The sequence below is a fragment of the Onychostruthus taczanowskii genome, unplaced genomic scaffold (assembly GCF_017590055.1).
Source record: "Onychostruthus taczanowskii isolate IOZ18803 unplaced genomic scaffold, ASM1759005v1 scaffold131, whole genome shotgun sequence".
NCBI lineage: Eukaryota > Metazoa > Chordata > Aves > Passeriformes > Passeridae > Onychostruthus > Onychostruthus taczanowskii.
In genome coordinates, this window is record NW_024498474.1 from 846,625 (window position 1) to 867,557 (window position 20,933).

Genomic DNA, 20,933 nt, shown 5'->3' on the forward strand with positions numbered 1-20,933 from the left:
TTATTTTTTTAAATGTAGTGACACAGAAGTCTACACTGAAAATAGCACCACCCCTTCAGCTGTCCCACTAATTCCTTAGTAATATAAATAGTGTTTGCCACTCTATACTTACACCATGGCAATAATGACAAAGCCTATGGATAAATGATGCTGCCTGGGCTGTGATAAACTTGGCAAGTTCATTCATGAGGAATCACCCAGGACTCCAAGAGCAGCATTATGTATATGACACCTGCTGCCTCCCCACTGCAAGGCCCCTCTCTTGGGAAGTGTGAGTTAGAGTCACTTCTGAGCCCAGATGCTGAATGTAAAGAGCACAGATATTCTATTTCAGTAGCTTCAAATATCACAGTTTTTTCCTCAAGAATAGCAAAGTAATAACAGGGCCTGAAACACAGCCAGTCAGAAATCAGGGTGTTCTATGCTCTGGAAATAGCATTTTTACACCAAGGGAGCCTGTAATAGAAATGGAGCTGATGGAGAATAATGGGATGAGAACAGATTGGTCATGCACGAGAAAACAGCACCCTGATGTTGGGCATAGGTGAAGGCCCAAAGGCTTAGTCAGGGAACAGTCTCAGATTTTAATCTGGGCACTCATCCAAAACTGCGTTTGGGGTTTGCCTTCTCTAACATGGTAAGGGAAAAGCAATCCTGAAAGCACCCATTTATGTTGTGTGGCTGGGGGCTGGAAGGAGGACAATATTGCACTAAAACCAAAAATAAGAGGTTTCTATTTCTATATATGTGGCTCAGTCATCCCCACACTCATAAATATACATGGCCAGCATTTGCACTGCCTGGTTCTCACAGTCACCACTGCGTCACCCCAGCTGGGGAGAAATATGGTGTGTTGGTCTGCTGAGCCCTTATCCTTCTGATTGGCATCTTGAGTTCCTGCAGCCCCCTAAAGCTAATATGTTCTCAGAAAAACTATTATTGACTGAAAAAAACCCCACTTCTTGTTTCAATCAGAATATTTCCATCTGGACTATTTATCCATTCATAACAGTAAATTCAAAGAATTGACTAAAACAAATACTGTAAATATTTCCAGTTTGTTTTCAGTCTTTGATGAAATAATTGGGTTTTTTCATTCTTCTTAATGTATTACTTTTGTTTACATCTCTCAAAATCCATATAATCCTCCAGAAGGCATTTCTTCCCTTTCTCTCCCCTCCAGTGACAAAATAACAGGCCTGCCCCATTATTACATTTGCCATGACCAGCCGTGGCTAAAAGACTCCTCTGGATACACAGCAGCTAAAAATCTGCCTCTCTAAATATATTGATATAAAAGCAGAAAGCTCACTTGGTGGAATTAAAACCTTTTGTCATAATGGAGTAGCAAATGCTCTGCAAAATGTGCTCCATTCCAAAGGTTAGATTATCCTTACAACCCGTGGGGGGAGCAATCCCTGGTAAAGCAAATCCTAGGGCATCCTGACAGAGACAAGCTGATCGCTTCTCTGAGAATCACCTAAATCCCCCCTTGGCTTTTGTAGCAACACGGAACATGGATGCTCACAGAGCTCTTCTAGCTCCTTTTGGGAGCATGCATCAATGTGCTGCTCTAAGGATTGCCTCCATCTGATAAAAAGTCTGGATAGGAGCTCGAGCAGTCACTACAGCCTCTCGTGCATCCTGACCTAGGAAGTGGTGGCCATAGCAGGGGCAAACAAGCAACAATATTTCTTGGCTAATGTGTGGCCAATGCGCTTAGAGCAGGATGTCGAGGAAAGGAAACCAGAGGGCTTTTAAATAACAAAATCAGCTTGGGAGAGGACTGATTTATCTAATCCTTGCTCTCTGTATCTGGGTCACTTTAAATAACCTGATGATTAAAAGGTAGCTCCTCCTCCTTTCATGAGGGCCCCTATACAAAGCAGTGGTCAAAACATAACCTGCACTAATGGGGAACACATTCCCTTGCAAACTCAGGGGCAGGAATTTTAACACTGAAAGGAATCACTTCTTTCTTAGGCAGCCACAGGGTGTGACAGTTCCCATACAGTTCCCAAACAGGAGCAGATTGCATTTCCTCATTTTGCCTTCTACTTTTCAGCTTTGCACCTCAATCACTTGTCATTTGCCAAAGCGCCTCATCCTGGGAGGTGCAAGTCTCTATAGGAGGCTTTTCTTGACCTTGTCTGGAACAGAAGAATGTCAGGATGGACCGTTCCCTAAGGAAGGCATAGTCAGGACAGCTCAGTGCCACTGCTGCAGGGACAGCCCACAGGTACACTCAGTTATGAGGATTGCTGCAGTCAGGCTATCAGCACATTTGGAAGGATGGTTTCCAGTGTTTAGACATCTCCCATGCTGTACATGAGTCAGATGGTCCAGGATGACTTAAAGAGAAAGCAAAGAGCAAAGAGTAATTTGTCAAAGGAAAGGGTTGGACTCACTAAATCTGGTGATATTGCTTCCACCTGGAAAAAATTCAAGAACTCATGTAAGAATTCCTAATATGTCAAAAATGTAGACCTCATTGAGAGGAAGATCACAAAAAATAGTTACTTTTTGAATGCACAAGCAACAACTAAGGCTAGGTTTGGGGTGAAGAAATGGTGCAGCTGTGGAAGAAGGGTAACACTGGGCTCAGTGAAGGTGTGTGATGGGGGCATGGGTAGGGGTGGATGTGACAGAAGTGAGTGGCCAATTCCACTTCCATGGGTCTGCCCTATGGAACATTCCATTGCTCCCTCAAGCCTTTGCCTGAATTTCCCACTGAAATTCCTAAGTACCTAGAGGATCACCCACCTAAGTGAACACATAGTTCAGCATGTATGGCATCGATCATCAATCCATGGGATAGACCCTGATCTGCTCTGCAAAGGAGCACAAAGCTCAAAGGAACAGCCTGGAATATTCGGGTGGATCCGTTACCTACTGTGTGCTCTCCTTCATATCATTCCTGTATTACCAACAAGTGCAGCCTGGTCAGATCTACACAGGACCAAAATAATGTTCAAATCAATGAGAGAAATTGCAAAAATCAAGTTTTCACCTGATGACACCTGTCTAGATCTGTTCACTGAACTATGCCTGGAGCTAACCAAGCAAAGGGCTTATAGATAATAATTATATAAATATATTTACTACTTAATATTTGTAGCAAAAGGCACTTCTAACTGAGCCAAAAAATTCCACTCTTGCCCAGTTCTAGGTGGAGGCATGCCAGCAAACAGCAGCATCTTGTAGATCTTTGGCCATTCTGGGCGTGCCCACGTGCCAGCCTTTGCCTGAAACACGCTCCAGGAAGATGTGAGCTCTCAAATGGCACGCACAAAACTGGAAGTGGAGTCACTCAATTAGTAATCACTGTGCAATTAGGCTTTGTACCAAAATAGAAATTACTTCTCTAAAAATAGCAGTGATGACATGTTAGCTCAAAAGGAACAGAGTTTTTAAAAGAGGAAGATGAACAAAATAACATCTCTGAAGGCAAACATAAAACTGAAGGGCAAAGCAAAGTAATCTAATAGAACTTCAAAATCTATAAAATTAGAGCCCAGAATGCTTAACAGCCTCAGATAGCACAGATGGGGTTTGTAAACCCAGTGGTTTCAGTGGGTTTAATAGCATTTCCTGAGATAATTCTGTTATTTTGCTGTTGCAAGGAACTGGAAAATGAGTGCAGTGTTTCAGATGTCATTGCTTGTAAGTTTTGATGAAGGCCAGTGGTTTTGTGCCATTTAATCGAGAAAACAAAAGGAAAAAGAACAAACTGAACAAGCTCAAGTTGCAACTACTCCTTTATCTACCAGTTCACCATCAAAGAAGAAATTTTGTCGCTATGGGAAATTGACTTTGACAGATACTGGATTCTTTAAAGAGGAAGCGATGCTGCAACCAGAGTAACTCTGCTGGCACTAAATCACTACCAGCAAAGGGCATTTTACAGAGGCCTAAAAAAAATAAAGCGTAAAATAACAGAGATACCAAGGAGAACATGCAATATACCCTCAATAGCTACAGCTGCAGCTAAAAGGTTTAATGGTGACAACATGGCACCTCTTTTTAAAAATGGAATTGAGGGAAAATATAAAAATTAGAAGTTGAGCATTTCAGTTATAATTTCTCACTTTTGTGTTCCATTTTACCTATAATGTGTATTTTTTTTTCATATCTCACTTTCTTCATTGAGCTCTTTCCCGATATATTTTTCTTCACCTTTTTTTTTCATCAGTGACACCTTTCTAGACAACAAAACCTGAGTTTTTGAGAACTCAAGCACATTCTGTTCAGTCATTCTTCTCCCTTTTTTCCTATCTAACTTGATATTTTTCTTTTTTGACCAGCTGTAGGTAGGTATGTTTGAACCTTGCTTCATCTGTTATCATAAACCACATGTCTGTTCTTTACTAATTTCAGAGTTTCTGGTTTTTTCTCTGTAACATTCATTTCCTGTGACACGATTCTTGACATGTCAATGCAACCTTGAGCAGAAAGGCAGCATTCATCAGCTTCATTCCATTCATGGAGCATTAAAAAGTTACTTTATAATTAAGGGACACCTTCCACTGGAATGTCTCCTTTGGCAGTGGCAGCAAGAGCCTCTGAACATCTGCCTGAAGCAGCTATTACCCATGTTATCCATCTCTTCTGGAAAAGCACAGCAGGCCAGAAAGACACAACCCAAAGGCCCCAAAGATGGATGACACCACATTAAGGATTCCTGCTCCCAGTCAAGTGGACAGGGCTTGTTTAATTAAGACAACAAGGAACAAAGGCAGGACATCTGTAACCCGGCAGTTCCAATCCATCCTGCCTGGAGGAAGCCAGTGAGCACTAGCAGGGAAAATGTCCTCCATCAGATTAACTCAATTAAGTCAAGCAGCAAATGCCTGTTAACAGCTCTGTGTACGTTACACAAACCATCCAGTGCTAACAATAAATGTCTTCAAAACTAGAATACTGTAAAAAGTAATACCCACAAACACATTTTCCAGTTCTAACTGGATTTTCTTTTTTTTAATTTAGAAAACCTCATCTATTTTTTCTGCATAAGGAAAAGCTTTTTGGGAAGACTTTCTGAGAAATAGTGCTGCATAAAAGTATTATTTTTAACAATTATTTCTCTTACCATGCTCAAAACATTAAAGACTTTATCTTCTAATACACATGAAAAGGCTGATAAATATATAAAGAAATCATCCAGCTTGTTCATTATGAGAGGAGTTTGCTAAATTTTTGAACAAAGGAACTACATTTCTCATCTTTAATGGGAAGAGAGCATGGGGAGCAACTGACCATCAGCTGAGTCCTGAGAGAGCTGTTACATCATTTGGGGCAAAAAGCATAATAAAGAAAATATTTTTAAAATCTTGGAGTCAGGCTACTTAAAAGTTTTTTTTTGGTTTCTTTCTCTTGTCTTAAAAAGTGCTAAAGGAATAGGCACACTCTCATTCTGTAAAGCAGTTTATTCATCTCCTGCTCTCTACTTACCTTACCCTGTGCATGGTGAATTTGTGACACCAAACAAGAGGAAACCCTCCAGGTCCCAGTTTCCCAGGTCTGGGGAAGCGAGGTGTGAAGCTGGTGCTGGGAAATGTGGGGGTTTTTTTTTGGTTTTTTTTTTTTTTTGTGCCTATCAAGCGAGGTGTGAAGCTAGTGCTGAGAAATGTGTTTTGTTGGCTTTTTTTTTGTGCCTATCACCAGCCAAGTGCTTCAGAAAGGTGCAGTTTCTTTATCATCTCTACCACCTGTTCAGCCCCTCATAGCTACAGACAGTTGCTATAATTAAGGCAGCATTTACAAACATTAATCAAATTATTTATTCGATAAATGGCTCTTAGTCCTAATCAAAGGAAATCATAGGTAAGGGACACCACCCTGTCCTCTGGTGTGTTTTGGAAGACCAGACAAGTTACATGTCAGTGGAAATAAGAGGGCAGTTTTTACAGTTGGTTTTCCTGCCAGAACAAGGTGATTTTCCCCAGCTTAAACGTATATCACAAAGTTTTGATTGAAATTCTTTCTGATCACATAAGGAAGGAGGAGTTTGGAAGCCTGGAGTAAGTTATCTACCAACTTTTAGCCAAGAGTAACCATAAAAAGCAATTGTACAAATCAAGGCCTTGAGAAATCGTCTTCTTTACCACTGCTCATGAAATTCCACTCAAATACAATATTTGTACCTTTTGGAATCTTTTCCCTTCATTGTTTCAGTAATTTTTCTATCACCAACAACAGGAGTTCCTGTATCACACAATGAGCATTTAATGACTTCAATTCAGTATTTGCTTTTATTCTGCTTATGAGAGAATGCCTCAATCTGCTTGATTTGTCAGGCTTGGATGTTTAGAAGCAGTGTCAATATCTCAACCTTACAAGAGCTCACCAAACGACTTTTAGAAGTGAGAAGGGAAAAGAGCATCATACCTGAGATTGTGCATTGATATTGGCTCCCTCCTTCACCAGAACTTTGACAACTTCAGCTTGTCCTGCTAAGGATGCAATGTGCAGGGCTGTATTCCCTTTCTGTTAGAGGGAGGGGGAAAATGAAAGTTATTATACTCTTTTTCAGGAATCATTTCAATCAGCAGGTTTTTTTATAACATTCATGTGCCTGGCTGTGGAAAAGCTAAAGGGAAAACAACTTATCTCACAGGTGTTTTTTCAATTGTGCCCATGGCTAAAGAGACTCTGGATATTATAAAGTCAATTACTGATTTTCACAGATTTGAAAAAATCAACTGCTTAGAGCTATACTTATTCTCCTTAAAATGAGGAAATAAGGAAAATCTGGCATTGAAAATAAGGGAAATCTGGCATTGCTAAAAACTTCTAATGCTTCCTTTGTATTACACTAGAAATGATATCTTCCTTTTCATTTACTACCAATGAGCTTCAGCAAAGGCAACTCCCAGGCCATAACAGACTTGTATTACACTAGAAATTATATCTTCCTTTTAATTTACTACCTACCAATGAGCTTCAGCAAAGGCAACTCCCAGGCCATAACAGAAATAACAGTTCAAATATTTAATATGTACGGTATTTACATTACTCCCTTATTTTGTGCTTTTTGGGATTTGGTCTATATTTCTCACATGTATTGGATAAACTTAGAGACACACATCCATTACCTTAGTGGCAGAATCCACAGCCGAGCCTCTTTCCAGCAATTCCTGTACCAGTCCCACGTGGCCTTCTTTGGCTGCCAGGTGCAGAGCATTGAGCCCATTCTGTAAGCACAAGGGCCAGATCCATTACAAATATCAGATACACATTCCTACCTCACCCTGGGATAAGGAGAAGATTAGGAGCTGGAATGCTATTACATCCCTTAGCTGACTGTCTGCATAAGTCAGATACTTTGGACACGGCTATTTAAGCTGAGGCTCTGTGGGACAACTTCTCCAATAGCATTATTCTGATAGTAACAAATACATCAAATCAAACTTTATTTTGTAGCATCCAGAAAAGATTCCTTGTTTTCTAATAACTTCTCATTATCACAGACCACTGCCTTGGGCATCTCCGTGGAGCCCAGTATTTCAAAACTTGAGTGGTTTTCTGCCTCACTTGGCTGCAACCTTATCCAGCACTACTGAGGTTTTATCAATACTGAGAAATCACAGGACTTAGCCAAATTTACACAGGATGTGTCTGCTCAGTCAGGGTTATTCCATGATAACACAGCCACCCTGAACGCTGGTCTCTCCTCAGGGACAACTGGTGTCACATAGAAACCCAAAAGCACAAATAGGCCAAAATGGCTGTTGATCACTTTGACTTGCAAAATGATCCTTGATCTGGCACTTGCACTGTTGTCTGATGAGCAAGTCTTCACTAAACTTCCAGGTTTTGCAATCTCAGTCAAAAAGGAAAAGAAAATTAACTAAATAAAAGTGAGGATTATTGAAAAGGTAACCTAAGAAAGTCAGCATCTAAATCCTCTCCACATGAAACAGGATACTTTATCTCATATAAATTCCTGCCATGGAAATTTGATCTCCTCCTTCCTAGTACCTCTCTCCCACCCAAGGAAAAAAAATTAAATTACAGTGTATTGTAGCTGAATTGCCAACCTGTTCTTCACAATCCTAAGGTATTTTACATGCTACATCAGGCAGGTGACAGCAACAAACACTGCCATTCCCTCCAGCATTCTCCTGGTTTCCATATTGCAGGCATCAGGAGCAATACTTTGAGTAACCAGCAGCAAATTCAGCACTGTGGAATTTTTATCACTCTGCTTGCCTCTGAGCAGTTCAGAGTCATTTCAGTTGTGAAATAAACAGGCAACATTCTGGCTTTTATTTGTCCATTCACAGAGAGCCTGTAATTTCCAGAGGGATTTTAAAGCACTTAGCACTTCACAGGAGGTATTTGGGGAGTGGGTCCAATGGCTTCAGACACAGCAATGCAAACGCATTTCAGCACTAACTCCATTGGATTCCACATCCATGTAAGCAGCACAGGCAGATTTGGTGGTCAGATTCTGAAGTGGAACTATGAGAGAAGCAAAGGAACTAAAGGAAGGTCACGGTCACAGGCTGCCAAAAGCAGAGGAACACCCTCCTGCCGCCTGGTAGAGAGAAACGTAGTTCAAACCCCATTGTGTGGGAAAAGCTACAGCAACAAGAACATCCTTATTCCAGAGGAAACACTCTTACTAGAGAGCTGCAGAGCCCAGGGGTAGCATAGTGCCATGTCCTGGTCAAGGATAAATCCTCAGCCAAAAATATGTGGTGAGGTTGACCATAATTAACAGGATGAGGAATACTGCCCGTGTCAGGGAATATTTTGCAGGTTGAACATGTTTGTTTCAGAAAACTCTCATCTTTCTTGGTTTTTAATCTCAGCTGAGTATCAACTAACCACAATTACTACCTACAGTGGCAGCGATCTTTGAGCTAGTATTTTGTGGGGAAACACACAATGTTCTCCTCACCATTTAAGAACAAAGACCTGTTCTGTATCTGATCTCACAGATTCTGTCATCAACTCTTCCCATGGGAATCTGAAGGGCAGCTTGTCCTCCTCACAGTGTACACAGCTGATGTATTGCTGCAACATGTTATTAACCTTCTTTGCTCTTCAGGAACAAACAGCAGAGAAACTGCAAAATTCACAGCTTGTAAATGCCTCCGAGTGCAAAAGGATGAGGATAAGCCTCTGCTTTCATTTACCATGCACCAAAATACGGAGAGAGCAGGGCTTGTCCCAGTGCTTAATCTCTGAAAATACTTGTATTCCTACCTCTGAGCCACATATCTGTTCATGTCACATTAAGCTCCTGAAAGTGGGTATTGCTGTATCCATTGAGTTTCTTCACAACACAGGATTCTTTTTAATGCATTAAAACATGAGCAAAAAGAATAGTTGACTTCCAGTAAAAAGCTTACAGGAACAAACTCCAGCTTAAAAATAGGACTATAGACATTCAGATTCCATAATTCCTTAAATAAAGCAAGCTGGGGTAAGCAGTAGCAAGCCCTGCACTTTAAATGCTGAGGGCCAGCACAACCAAAGCCTTAAAGCAACTTTTGTTCTCTTTCTCCCTAATCAGAACCAACGCTGCAATTATTTCCCAACCCACGTGGCTGATCCCTGCTACTTCTGATGATGGAATCTCAGATTTAATCAATGCAACTCCTCCGTTCCTGTCAACTGGATTTTTGTAGTTCAGAACAACAAAGGTTTCTGACACGTCCCTTTTTCTCTCCCCTGCCCACCAAAGAGTTGGGGAGGATGAAATTAGTTGTCTGCTAAGCAAAACTGTGCCACATAAGGACAAAGCCTGCATATGCCATAGCTGCCATTCTTTTGGAGACTCCTTGGTGATATTAACTCCCATAAAATAACCTAATACTAAGCCTTCCAAGCTGGTGGTTCTTTACAAGTGTTTCCCTGCAGTGCCTCATTCCCTCAATTCTCTTTCTCCTCTACCACCAAGGCAGAAATGTCAATGCTTTCTGTCCCATGGAGTGCTACAAACATGCATGCACCACTGACTGCTCACAGCACTTCCTACAGTGCCACCCTAGGTATTTTCACTGCACTGGAAAGCCACAGGGATTTCTTGGACAATTTGAAAACCACCAACCTCTTTTAAGCCAGTCCAAAGTCACTTATTCTCCATAAGACAGACACTGACACTGCTGTTGTCTGGAAATCATCCCCAAAATTTCCCTGCTACCACTGTCTTTATATTCAGTTGCCTCACGGAGTGATCCTCCTGCAGTGGAAGCTCTTTCATCCCTTCCTGGTTCAGCACCAATCCTGCTGTGCCATTTATTCCTTCTGGGATATCACCCAGATCCAACAGCTTCTCCCATTCCCACCTACCCCTACTGTGCCAAAGTAAATTGACACCACGGAAGAGCTGTATCTTGGCAGAGCATCAGATCAACCTGTAGTTCAAAGGACATTTTAAATCAGCCAAATCAGTGCTCTGTGGGCTTTTACACCCTTCCCTCTAAGCTCAGCTCTAACTGACAGGTATAGACAATAACCTGGCAGTCCCAGAAAGCCCAACTCACCTACTGCTGGTGAGAACTAGCGAGGATGATAAAGAAGTTAAAATGTAGAAATGGGGAAAAGAAAGTGTTTGAAGGAAGTGGGGGAAAAGTTCTATGATAACAGCCCAATAGCAAGGCATAACTCCAAAACACAATGAAAATTAAAAAGCTTTTGTGACTAACACTGTGTGGTGGTGCTAACTCCTTTTGCCAGCAGAGGCAGAAACTAGAAAGAAGTACCACAGTCTTTGTTAAACTCAAATACTTTTCTCTCTTTAATAGATGGCTCTGCAAAGTCTCTCCTCTGAATAAAACTCTCAGGGAAGTAAAATGTGCATGTGGCAATCTCTTTTCAAGAGAGATCTGGGAAAGGGCACATTAGAGAGCTGGGCATGTCTTTCTGAAGTCCAAATGTTTGTGGAAGATCTTCCTAAAAATACCACAAAGAAATTAAGTGGACAGTGGGGGGAAAGAAAAACATTATCAGGTTATGAAAATTCTCTCTTTATGTTGCTTTATAGTTTAGGAAGTCAAGAAACTGAATTAACCTATAGAGTGACATCAAATGTGGTGCTGCCGACCTCATTATGCTACAGTGCTCCTTCAGACTATAGCTGGCACTGCTGGGAGGGGCAATGCCTTTCCACTGGGAGGGAAGGAGGGAGGGAAGGAGGAATTAACAGCTGTGCTCTGTCCCCCTGTCACCGAAGGAACAGAGACCAACAGAATTAAAAGGAGCCCAACAAAACGAGAGCAAAAGCCAAACTGACAGAGATTCAAAAAACCTTGGAGCTGGAGGCCCCAAAACTACCTCGTACTTGAACCCTGATCTGTTCAAGGCATTAGACTGCACAGAGGAACACAGAAGACTTTTTTAAAGCAAAGCCCACCACATTTTTCCTTCCAAGACATCACCCTGAACACTGACAGGTCTCCCAAGACAAGATGGAGAGACATGTCTTTATGCTGCCTTTGGATCCCCAATTCAGTTTCAAAAATCAGCAGGCAGCTGATGAACTCTCAGAATAGTCAGGGTTCAGGGTCTAACTCAGGCTGGAACCTTGGGCTGCACAGATACACAGTGTAACATTTGTTTTGCTAAGCAACATTTTGAACACGATGCAGGAGCAAGTTGTTTCCTCTTGCTACATTAACTAGAAACAGTAACCATATCCTAAAAACTACATTTGTAGCACAGGAAAGCAGCTTTAAAGGAAACAGATATTTCCAATGGCTATTGGTAATCCAGCCTATAAAATACCAGGAATTGGGTTTTTTTAAGGGACACCTCATAAAACTGGGGAATTTCTCCCCTGACATTTTTAACTCTCTCCAGAAATAAACAGAGTTGATTTATGATTTTCAGAATAGATGACAATGTTTGAATTCAGATTAAACCAAGCAATTCTATAATAAGTAAACTTGTTATGATAGTAGCATTCAACAAAGCAAATTTAAGTAAAGCCTAGGTGTTAGCTACATAATTGTTTTATTAACTACTTTGTGTTCAGTATATCCAGAAACATTAAGCTCCATCATATTTTGGCAACAGTTACACTGGGAAAATACTTGGACTATCTACAAAAATATATCACTCTGAAAACTCAGGATGTGAGAAAAAAACCATTGAAACTGAAGAAAGAATCTGCTGGTGTTCTCTCCATTCAGGAAAGCTTATATTTAACATTATGTATGGTTTTCTCACATGAGATCTAATCTAAAAATAGCATTTTACTGCGAAAAAAATACCCTGCACATACAAAGCTCCATTTTTAAAAGAGCATTGAGATATCTCACTGTTAAAAATAAAATACACCCCTGCATTTTGCACAGACTGTGCTTGCTTCTCCCTTTAGACAGCTGGAACACAATGACGTGGACACCCCTGCCAAACCCTGAGGAGGAGACAAAGGAGGAGGAATAACTTGAAGGCTGCCATGGCTTACTCAATATTCCCGGACCTCTAGCAGAGGGAATCTGCTCCCACTCCCAATAAAATTTACAATACACCAGTGATGCTTAATCAATGGAAGCACTGAGGGCCTTAGATACAAAAACATCTGTGAGCAATTTTATATGGCACCAGAACTGGAGTCTGCCAGAAGCTGAAGTGCTTGGTTGTGCTCAGTGGATGGTGAACACTTGGATCTCACCTACATGGTACCAGTGGAGCTTTGTCACCAGCTGCAGGTGGGAAGCACTTTCCACAGAGGATAAATCTGCAGCAACTTTTGTCATATTCCTCCCATAACCAGCAGGAGAAAATGAACACTGTGGAAAACACCTTGTAACATTCCTAAGTAATTAGGATATTAATTACTGTGCTCTGTCCAGGGGGTGAATCTCTTTGTTAATATTGGTTCTTATAATAAAGATGGAAAACTTGCTGGATCTACTTGAGCACAAGGACTTGACTCTAGCTTTACTCTCTCCTAACTGGGCAACCTGAAGTTTACCAGGGCACGTCCCATATAACCCAGGAAGTTTTCCTTGACAGTAAGTCTTTTAAAGGCAATTTCTCCTAGACAGTAAGACAAGAACATTTCTGTATGTTTTCAATAAGCAGAACATGAAAAGCCCCAGCTCTTATCCTCCTCATCATTAAATTCCTTGGCACAGCCAACAGATTCACTCTCATTCCCGTGCCCCAGCTTCCATTTGACACATGCCTTCTTTAATCATCTGCAGCTTTCCTTCAGCAGGGAAGGTGACAGCACCAAATATTTTAGATTATTTCATCCCTGATTCTCCCAGTTACTCTTTTTTTTTTTTTTTTTTTTTTTTTTTCCCCTCTCCCAAAAGAAATAGTGGTCACAGTTCTGGGGTTTTACATCCAAAAGGCATAGCCACTGTCCAGTTAGTGGACATTCTGATCAAATCTGGCTAAGAGTTAGGGGAAAGCTGGGCACCATAAAGCCTGAGCTGTCAAACTCCCCCATCAAAGAAACTGCAGTTTTTGCTAGAAAGCCAAGACACTTCTCAGAACTGATGCAGACACTTACTTGCATATTTATTTTAAGTCATGGTTAGAGTCTTATTAAACTTGATGCTTCTAGTCACTTAAATAAACGCTGCAAATGTAGATCCCTAAGCTATGAAGCCAAAGTAATTGGATTTATATGACAGACCTACCAAAGAGCCAAGCCAAAATATTGTGTCACATTACAGTCACATCAGTGGTGAAACTTTAACAGTGTACTTTTACAGCAGTTATAACTTTCTTGAAAGGGGAGACAGTATGTGAAGTGCAACATTTAAGTACCTTTTATGTTATGTTGTAGTTATTATTGTCCAGTGATAAAAACACATTTAGTTTTGTGCAACAAGGTGAAAGCCCCTGGCTACCCCTTTTAGCCATCTGAGAGTAACCAGAACTGCATTGCCAGTGAGTGCCAAGGTGAGTGCCAAGATTTGAATCTGCTTGGACATGAATTATCTGGGCAGCTACAGCTACACCCACTCAAGAGCTTACCTACCCCCTGAGATCCCACAAAAACAACAGGGGAAGCCTCAGATTCCTACACCTAAGCTCTCAAGGGATCAGGTGCTTCACGTGGGATGGCTAAGGAGAATCCAGGGGCTGAGCATGCCACATTCAGCAGGATAAAGAGATAAATCACATCTCTACAGTGCTCAGGTTTCTTCCAATTCACTCTTGTAAGCTTGTGTGCAGGAAATATCTTACCTGATTACAGGTGTTAATGTCTATTCCACTTTTCAGGTATTCCACTACTTTGTCCAAATTGCCAGCTCTGGCAGCTCGGAGAAAGCTTGCATTGCTGTCAGACTGCAAAAAGAGAAGAAAAAAAAAATTCTCCAATTAGCCCCTGCTCAAACCAGAGCAGAACTTCATCAGCGGTGAAAGGTTTCCACATTTTATGTGGCAGGAGAATAAAGCTGTGAAACAACTGGGTTTGAATTATATCTGCATTAATTAGCATATTTAAGTTCGGCAATAATGGCACAAAAGAGCTGTAGACCTGTCAGAGTGAGCAAAATAGAGCAATAATTGCTGACATTCAAAATTTAGCAAGATCTAAAAAAAAAAAAAAAAACCCACCAAACAGCCATAAATCACAGTAACTGATATTGTCAACAAGAGAAAAATAAATGCATCAGCTTGCTAACTATAGTTTTATGGAGAATTACATATAAATATATGATCTCCTTATATATATAATTTTATGCATTATTTATGTATTTATGCATGTTGTTTGCAGATTCGTATAGATGTTATTTACAGATTCAGATCTATTATTTTTAGATGCCTACGCTCAAAGTGAGCAGCACTGCACGTGTAGCTAACAAAGCGGATGAAGTACTCGAGGCTGAGTATCCAAATCCAGGATCATGCTGTAAACACTCCCAGCCCTAAACTGCCTGCTCTCATTAAAAAACAGGTTTAAAAATCCCATGAAAATAAGCTTTCCTTTTTCAGCCAGGTTGTGGGATGTACTGTTAAGCAACAGAGCGTGGAACGCCTCAGCCCTCTTACCTTTGTCTGTGACACAAAACTCCACCGGCCGCTTGGAACCAGCCCAGATTTGGATCTCCCCCCACAGAGGCAAATTGGCCACGAAGACACCCGAGACCAGGAGACAAACCCAAGCCATTTGGGAAGCCAGGGGTACCAGAATAAGCGTTTGGGAAGGTGTACAGGGACAGCAACAACTGTCCCGAGTGGGAGTGAGTGCAAGGAGCAGGTAAATGAGCACGAGTGGCTGTTAGCAGGGCTGTGAGCCCAGAGGCAAGGGATGGCCTGCCCTCCCTCGGGCTGGGACTTGCTCCTTGGCATCATGAGAATATCCCAAACCCCTCCCGCTTCCAGCCACTTAGTTCACTTGCCCAATCCATTCCAATGCATTTTTTTTGGTCACCCTGCTTATCACTCGCTTCACAATCCCCGATTCCAACCTATTTTAATCTGCAACAGATGGATGCCATCAAAATCAGCCTCCTTACAACTGTGCTACATGCCAAGACAAAAATATGTCTTTGTGAGCACATCCTTTCCTGGGATGAGGATATGCTCATAAAGACATCAAATTATGTTTTAATATTTAAATATCTTTGAAAAAAATCATGTGTCTTGGTAAAAACACAAACCAAGAACAAACATCCAAGTGCATGAAGGGTCAGTCTGGATGATTGGAAAAAGCATCTTTGTCCTCAATAATACACACTTTTTGCCTTCTTTCTCCCCATTTTTTTCATGCTTTACTACTACAACAATAACCTACCACAGCAAAACTACAACCATCAGCCTTATACTTTTAAAAGGTTAAGAAAGAACGATGCAACAAATTACCACCTACAACTTTGGATTCTTAGGGATGAACTAATTACTGCTTGTTTTTCTTTCACACAGAATAACATAAAAAGCTCAAAGTGCTGACATCTCCATTATCGTTGGAAGCTCAGATTGTAGGTAAGCCCACGCAACTCTATGTCATTTGTTTCTGGCTAAGAAGACACAAGCAATGCTTTCCAAGTAGATTCTCATTTCCTTGATTCATAATTTTATTACCTCATAATCAAATTACTGCAGTGTACATCACTTCAAAACACTTCCCATGCACCCGAACAAAGATCATAATGCAGAATATTAACTTCTTGTCTACAAAAAGAGTATTCAGCAGTCCACATGCTTCATATATAAATTACCATACAAGTACAAGAGACTGGCCACAAGATATTGCAAAGATTCAGCACTGTATTGCAAGGATTGTAGCATGGCACTGAAGGATTGACTTAGGAGTATTCAGATCCCTTTTCATTCCCTGTTGGCCAAATCTAATTTTTTGGTAGGTTGTCATTAGTTTGTCCTTTGCCCCATTCTTTTAATGCTTTTTAAAAGCATTTTTGTCAGCACTACTGTCTCAGGCATTTATTCACTTTGCACACTTCAAATACAAATGCATTTTGGCAAAATCCCCCCAGCAAACAACAGCAGCAGTTTGCTGTATCTTACCATGTCAGAAGACAATGAATTTGGATCTGTCAGCTTTTCCAATGGATTCCGTAATCTCTAGGAGTATTTTGTTATACAGCCCCTCAGAGTCTTCAGAGCTTCTCACAGCCCCTCAAGGTCCCTTGTAACCTCCAGAACCACTCACAGCCTCTCACGGCCCTCAGAGACCCCCACAGTCCCTCAGAGCTCCTCACTGCCTCTCATGGCCCTCAGAGACCCCCACAGTCCCTCAGAGCTCCTCACTGCCCCTCACAGATCCTCACAGCCCCTCACAGCCCATCATGGTCCTTTAGAGCCTCTCAAAGTTCCTCAGAAACCCTCATGGCCCTTCAGAGCCCCTCAAAACCCCTCAGAGTCCCTTTAGAGCCCCTCGGAACACCTCACAGTGCTTTAGACCCCTCACAGTCTACCACAGCCCCCTCATGGCCCTTTAGAACCCCTCATGGCCCCTCAGAGCATGCACAGATCCCCTCACAGTCCATCACAGCTCTTTAGAGCCTCTCCAAGTCACTCAGAGACCCTCACGGCCCTTTAGAACCCCTCACAGTCCTTTAGAGCCCCTCATGGACCCTCACAAATCCTCAGAGCCCCTCACAGCCCATCATGGCCCTTTGGAGCCTCTCAAAGTCTCTCAGTGCCCCTCATGACCCTTTACAATCCCTCATGGCCCCTTAGAGCACCTCAGGCACTCTCAGAACCCCTCACAGTCCATCACAGCCCCTCGCGGCCCTTTAGAACCCGTCATGGCACCTCGGAGCCCCTCAGAGATCCTCATAGTCCATCACAGCCTTTTTAAAGCCTCTCAAAGTCTCTCAGGAACCCTCAAGGCCCTTCACAGCCCCTCAAAGTCCACCACAGCTGCCCTCATGGCCCTTTAGAACCCCTCATGGCACCTCGGAGCCCCTCATGGCCCCTCAGAGATCCTCATAGTCCATCACAGCCTTTTTAAAGCCTCTCAAAGTCTCTCAGGAACCCTCAAGGCCCTTCACAGCCCCTCAAAGTCCACCACAGCTGCCCTCATGGCCCTTTAGAACCCCTCATGACCCCTCAGAACTCCCCACTGCCTCTCAGAGCACCTCACAGCCCCTCACCGATCCTCAGAGACCCCCACAGCTCCTCAGAACCCCTCACAGTCCACCACAGTCTTTTAGAGCCTCTCAAAGTTTCCCGGAGCCCCTCATGACCCTTCAGAATCCCTTAGAGTCCCTCAGAACTCCTCACTGCCCCTCGGACCCCCTCATGGCCCCTTAGAGCACCTCATGGCCCCTCACCATCCATAACAGCCCTCACGGCCCTTTAGAACCCCTCACGGCACCTCAGAGCCCCTCATGGCCCCTCACAGGCCACTGCAGCCCTTTTAAAGCCTCTCAAAGACTGGCAGGGAACCTCATGGCCCTTTAGAGCCCCTCACGACACCTCAGCACCCCTCACGGTCCTTCATGGCCCCTCACAGTCCACTGCAGACCTTTTAAAGCCTTTCAAAGTCCATCAGGGACCCTCATGGCCCTTCAGAGCCCCTCAGAACCCCTCACAGCACTTTAGATCCCTCAGAGTCTCTCAGAGCCCCTCACAATCTCTCAGAACACCTCTCTGCCGCTCAGAATCCCTCACAGATCCTCAGAGCCCCTCACGGCCCCTCACAGCCCTTTAGAGCCTCCCAAAGTCCCTCAGAGACCCTCACACTCCCTCAGAACCCCTCACAGTCCATCACAGCCCCTCACGGCCCTTTAGAACCCCTCATGGCCCCTCACATACCCTCAGAGCCCCTCACAGTCCATCACAGCCCTTTTAAAGCCTCTCAAAATCCCTCAGAGACCCTCATGGCCCTTCAGAGCCCCTCACAGTCCCTTTAGAGCCCCTCATGGCCCTTTATAACCCCTCATGGCCCCTCACAGTGCTCTACAGCCCCTTCACGGTCCCTCCCAGTGTTTCTCAGTGAGAGAAACCGCCATATCCATCTTTATATTTTGGTGACTGCTGAAGAAAAACTGCCAACAGACTGTCATTTGGAGGCACTTCCTTCCCAAGAAAGGAGACAAAAAACACAGACCCAGAGTCCCGTGCACCATATGGTATTTATCACATCTCCTCTTCCTAAGCACACACTCCTGGGCGGTTTTTTTGAGAGTTTAACACAGTTTTACAAGCAGATCATGCTTGAAAGTAAACACTTTACCCATGAGGAAAGGTTTACAGGAGAAGTGTTCACCTTCAGCAGCAGCATGGGAGCACGAGAACGTGAGCACCCTGTAATTTGGGAAGCCCCAAAGCCGACATGTTAATGTGCAAAGTCCCAGCTGGCAGCTCTGCCCTCCACCCTCAGTCCAGGCAGGCAGAATTGAGGCTCACGTTGTGTGCATGCAGGCCCTAACATCAGGCAGACAAATGAATACATTATAAACATGATACAAGAAAATGGCATGAGGGATTAAAAATTACTGAGATGGTATTTTATAGTATGGGTTGAAATCACCACCTGTGGATTTAACCAGCTTTTTCTAATGCACTGCTCTCAATACATACACAATTACAGAGCACTACAAGTCCTCACTAACTACTTTCTGAAATAGAAATTATGTTTGCAATGCAATTCTAATAATGCTATAAATACAAAGGTAAATTTATATCAGATAACAGAAGAAATTGTTCCCTGTTAGGGTGGGGAGGCCCTGGCACAGGTTGCCCAGAGAAGCTGTGCCTGCCCCATCCCTGGAAATGTGCAAAGCCAGGTTGGACAGGGCTTGGAGCACCCTGGTCTATTGAAGGTGTACCTGCCTGTGACAGCAGGTGGAACTGGATGACACTGAAGCTTCATTCCTAAGTGTATGACTTTTGAGGAGCATTTAGTTTTATTGCATCTTACGGAGACCTCCCATCTTTTAACTTTTCCTACCAACATTTGACTGAGGATAGGTAATTCCAGCAACAAGTAAGAATTTTCAGACCACTAGGAACAAATAAACTACAATGTGAAAAACATCAATACAAGTGCACGTACAGCAGGAACACAAACATTACTTTATAACTACCTAACTATCAGATATTGCATAAGGAAATACAAGAAATTATCAAGTGACTATATGAATATATGACTGTGGATTCTCCCTCTTTCTTCCTAATTACATTGCTGCAATTTAACCTGAATTCGAAACATATATTTCAGGGAATCTCAGTAAATAAATCATATATGGAAATTAGTATTTTAATCAAATAGACCTTCCCTTCTGGTTCCTCTGTCCCGACTCCAGCTGCCCTTCCTATTGCATTATGTACCACATCACTTATTGCACACAGCACACGCCTGTTTCTTCAAGACATTTTAGAGAGCAGTGCAAAAATAAATCTTGAAATCATGTGCTGTACCAAACTCATAAAGCTTTCTCCAGATATTCAAATTTGGTAGTGAAAACCAGCTTCACACATAAGAAGACTGGGGGAGTAAAAGGCTTCAATTTTCAAAGGATAGCTTTCATCTTAACATCACCCATCAAATATTTAGTTTAAATTGTGTCTGTAGATTATTCCTGCAGGTTGGATTTGGGTTTTCTTCCCTCTAAGTAAGTTGAATGACCTCAGTCTGTCCAAAATCAGAAATAACTCTGTGAAAGAACAGTCCAGAACTACAGGCCTCTGAACATTTCTTATCTACTAAACAGAGTTTGTTAGTGGAATGCTGACAAAAAGATAACTCAAAACTCAAGCTAATATCCAAATAGTATGCTTACACCTTAATTTAACATATTTGTTTTGTTTGTGTATTACAATGTGTACCTGAGCAGTAATAACCCTTTCAGACTTACTTTTCAAGCATGGACTTGGGGATGTACTGCTTTGATTTTATGGAGAAAAATTTACTTAGCTGTAACTTTTGAAGATATTGTCCCTGATCAGGACATGAGAAAAACCTGCTACACATAAGTCAAGAAACTCAAATCATTATTGGGTAAAAACCTTCAATGTTCAAGTGAATTCTGTGTTATCACTGCAGGCATTAAGCCACAATTAATCAATATGGCAGGGGGAGGTGACAGTGTTAATGCCATTTAAAAACTCCAGAGTTGTGAGGCACTGTTTGTACAACAGCTGTTTCTATAATTAGCAAAATGCTGATAGCTTGTGAACTCTTCTTCATTAAGAAGCTCCTAACTGACTGCTGGCTCATCATGTTAACATATCCAGGGAATGCCTGGAGTTGAGAATTCAGCTCGTGGCAGAAGGAAAGTTGCACCTTCTAAACTCAAATTTTCATGGTTTCTTGATGCTGCTATTCAGTACTTAAAGATGCAAATGGAAAAAATAGCAGGTATGCAAACACATACCTTTTGGGATTTTTATTCCCTCCTTTCTAAAGTCAGTTTGAACTCCTACCCCTGAGACAATCACTGAATTTTGCCCCAGTTGCCTTGGCTATTCGAACACATACCTTTTGGGTTTTTTATTCCCTCCTTTCTAAAGTGTCAGTTTGAACTCCTACCCCTGAGACAATC

The 20,933-nt window shown here is 42.3% G+C and overlaps 1 protein-coding gene across 25 annotated transcripts in view; it reads right to left on the reverse strand.

Annotated features, from left to right (window-relative positions):
• The window catches only part of ANK2 (ankyrin 2), a 190,793-nt gene that overhangs the window by 107,982 nt on the left and 61,878 nt on the right, over positions 1–20,933 (reverse strand). For all 25 annotated transcript variants that reach the window (XM_041396874.1, XM_041396867.1, XM_041396871.1 and 22 more), the window contains exons 2-4: positions 14,161–14,262; positions 7,095–7,193; positions 6,388–6,486 (exon numbers count right to left, since the gene is read on the reverse strand). In XM_041396874.1, coding sequence (XP_041252808.1) covers positions 6,388–6,486; positions 7,095–7,193; positions 14,161–14,262 — 300 coding nt within the window. The remainder of the gene's footprint in view (positions 1–6,387; positions 6,487–7,094; positions 7,194–14,160; positions 14,263–20,933) is intronic.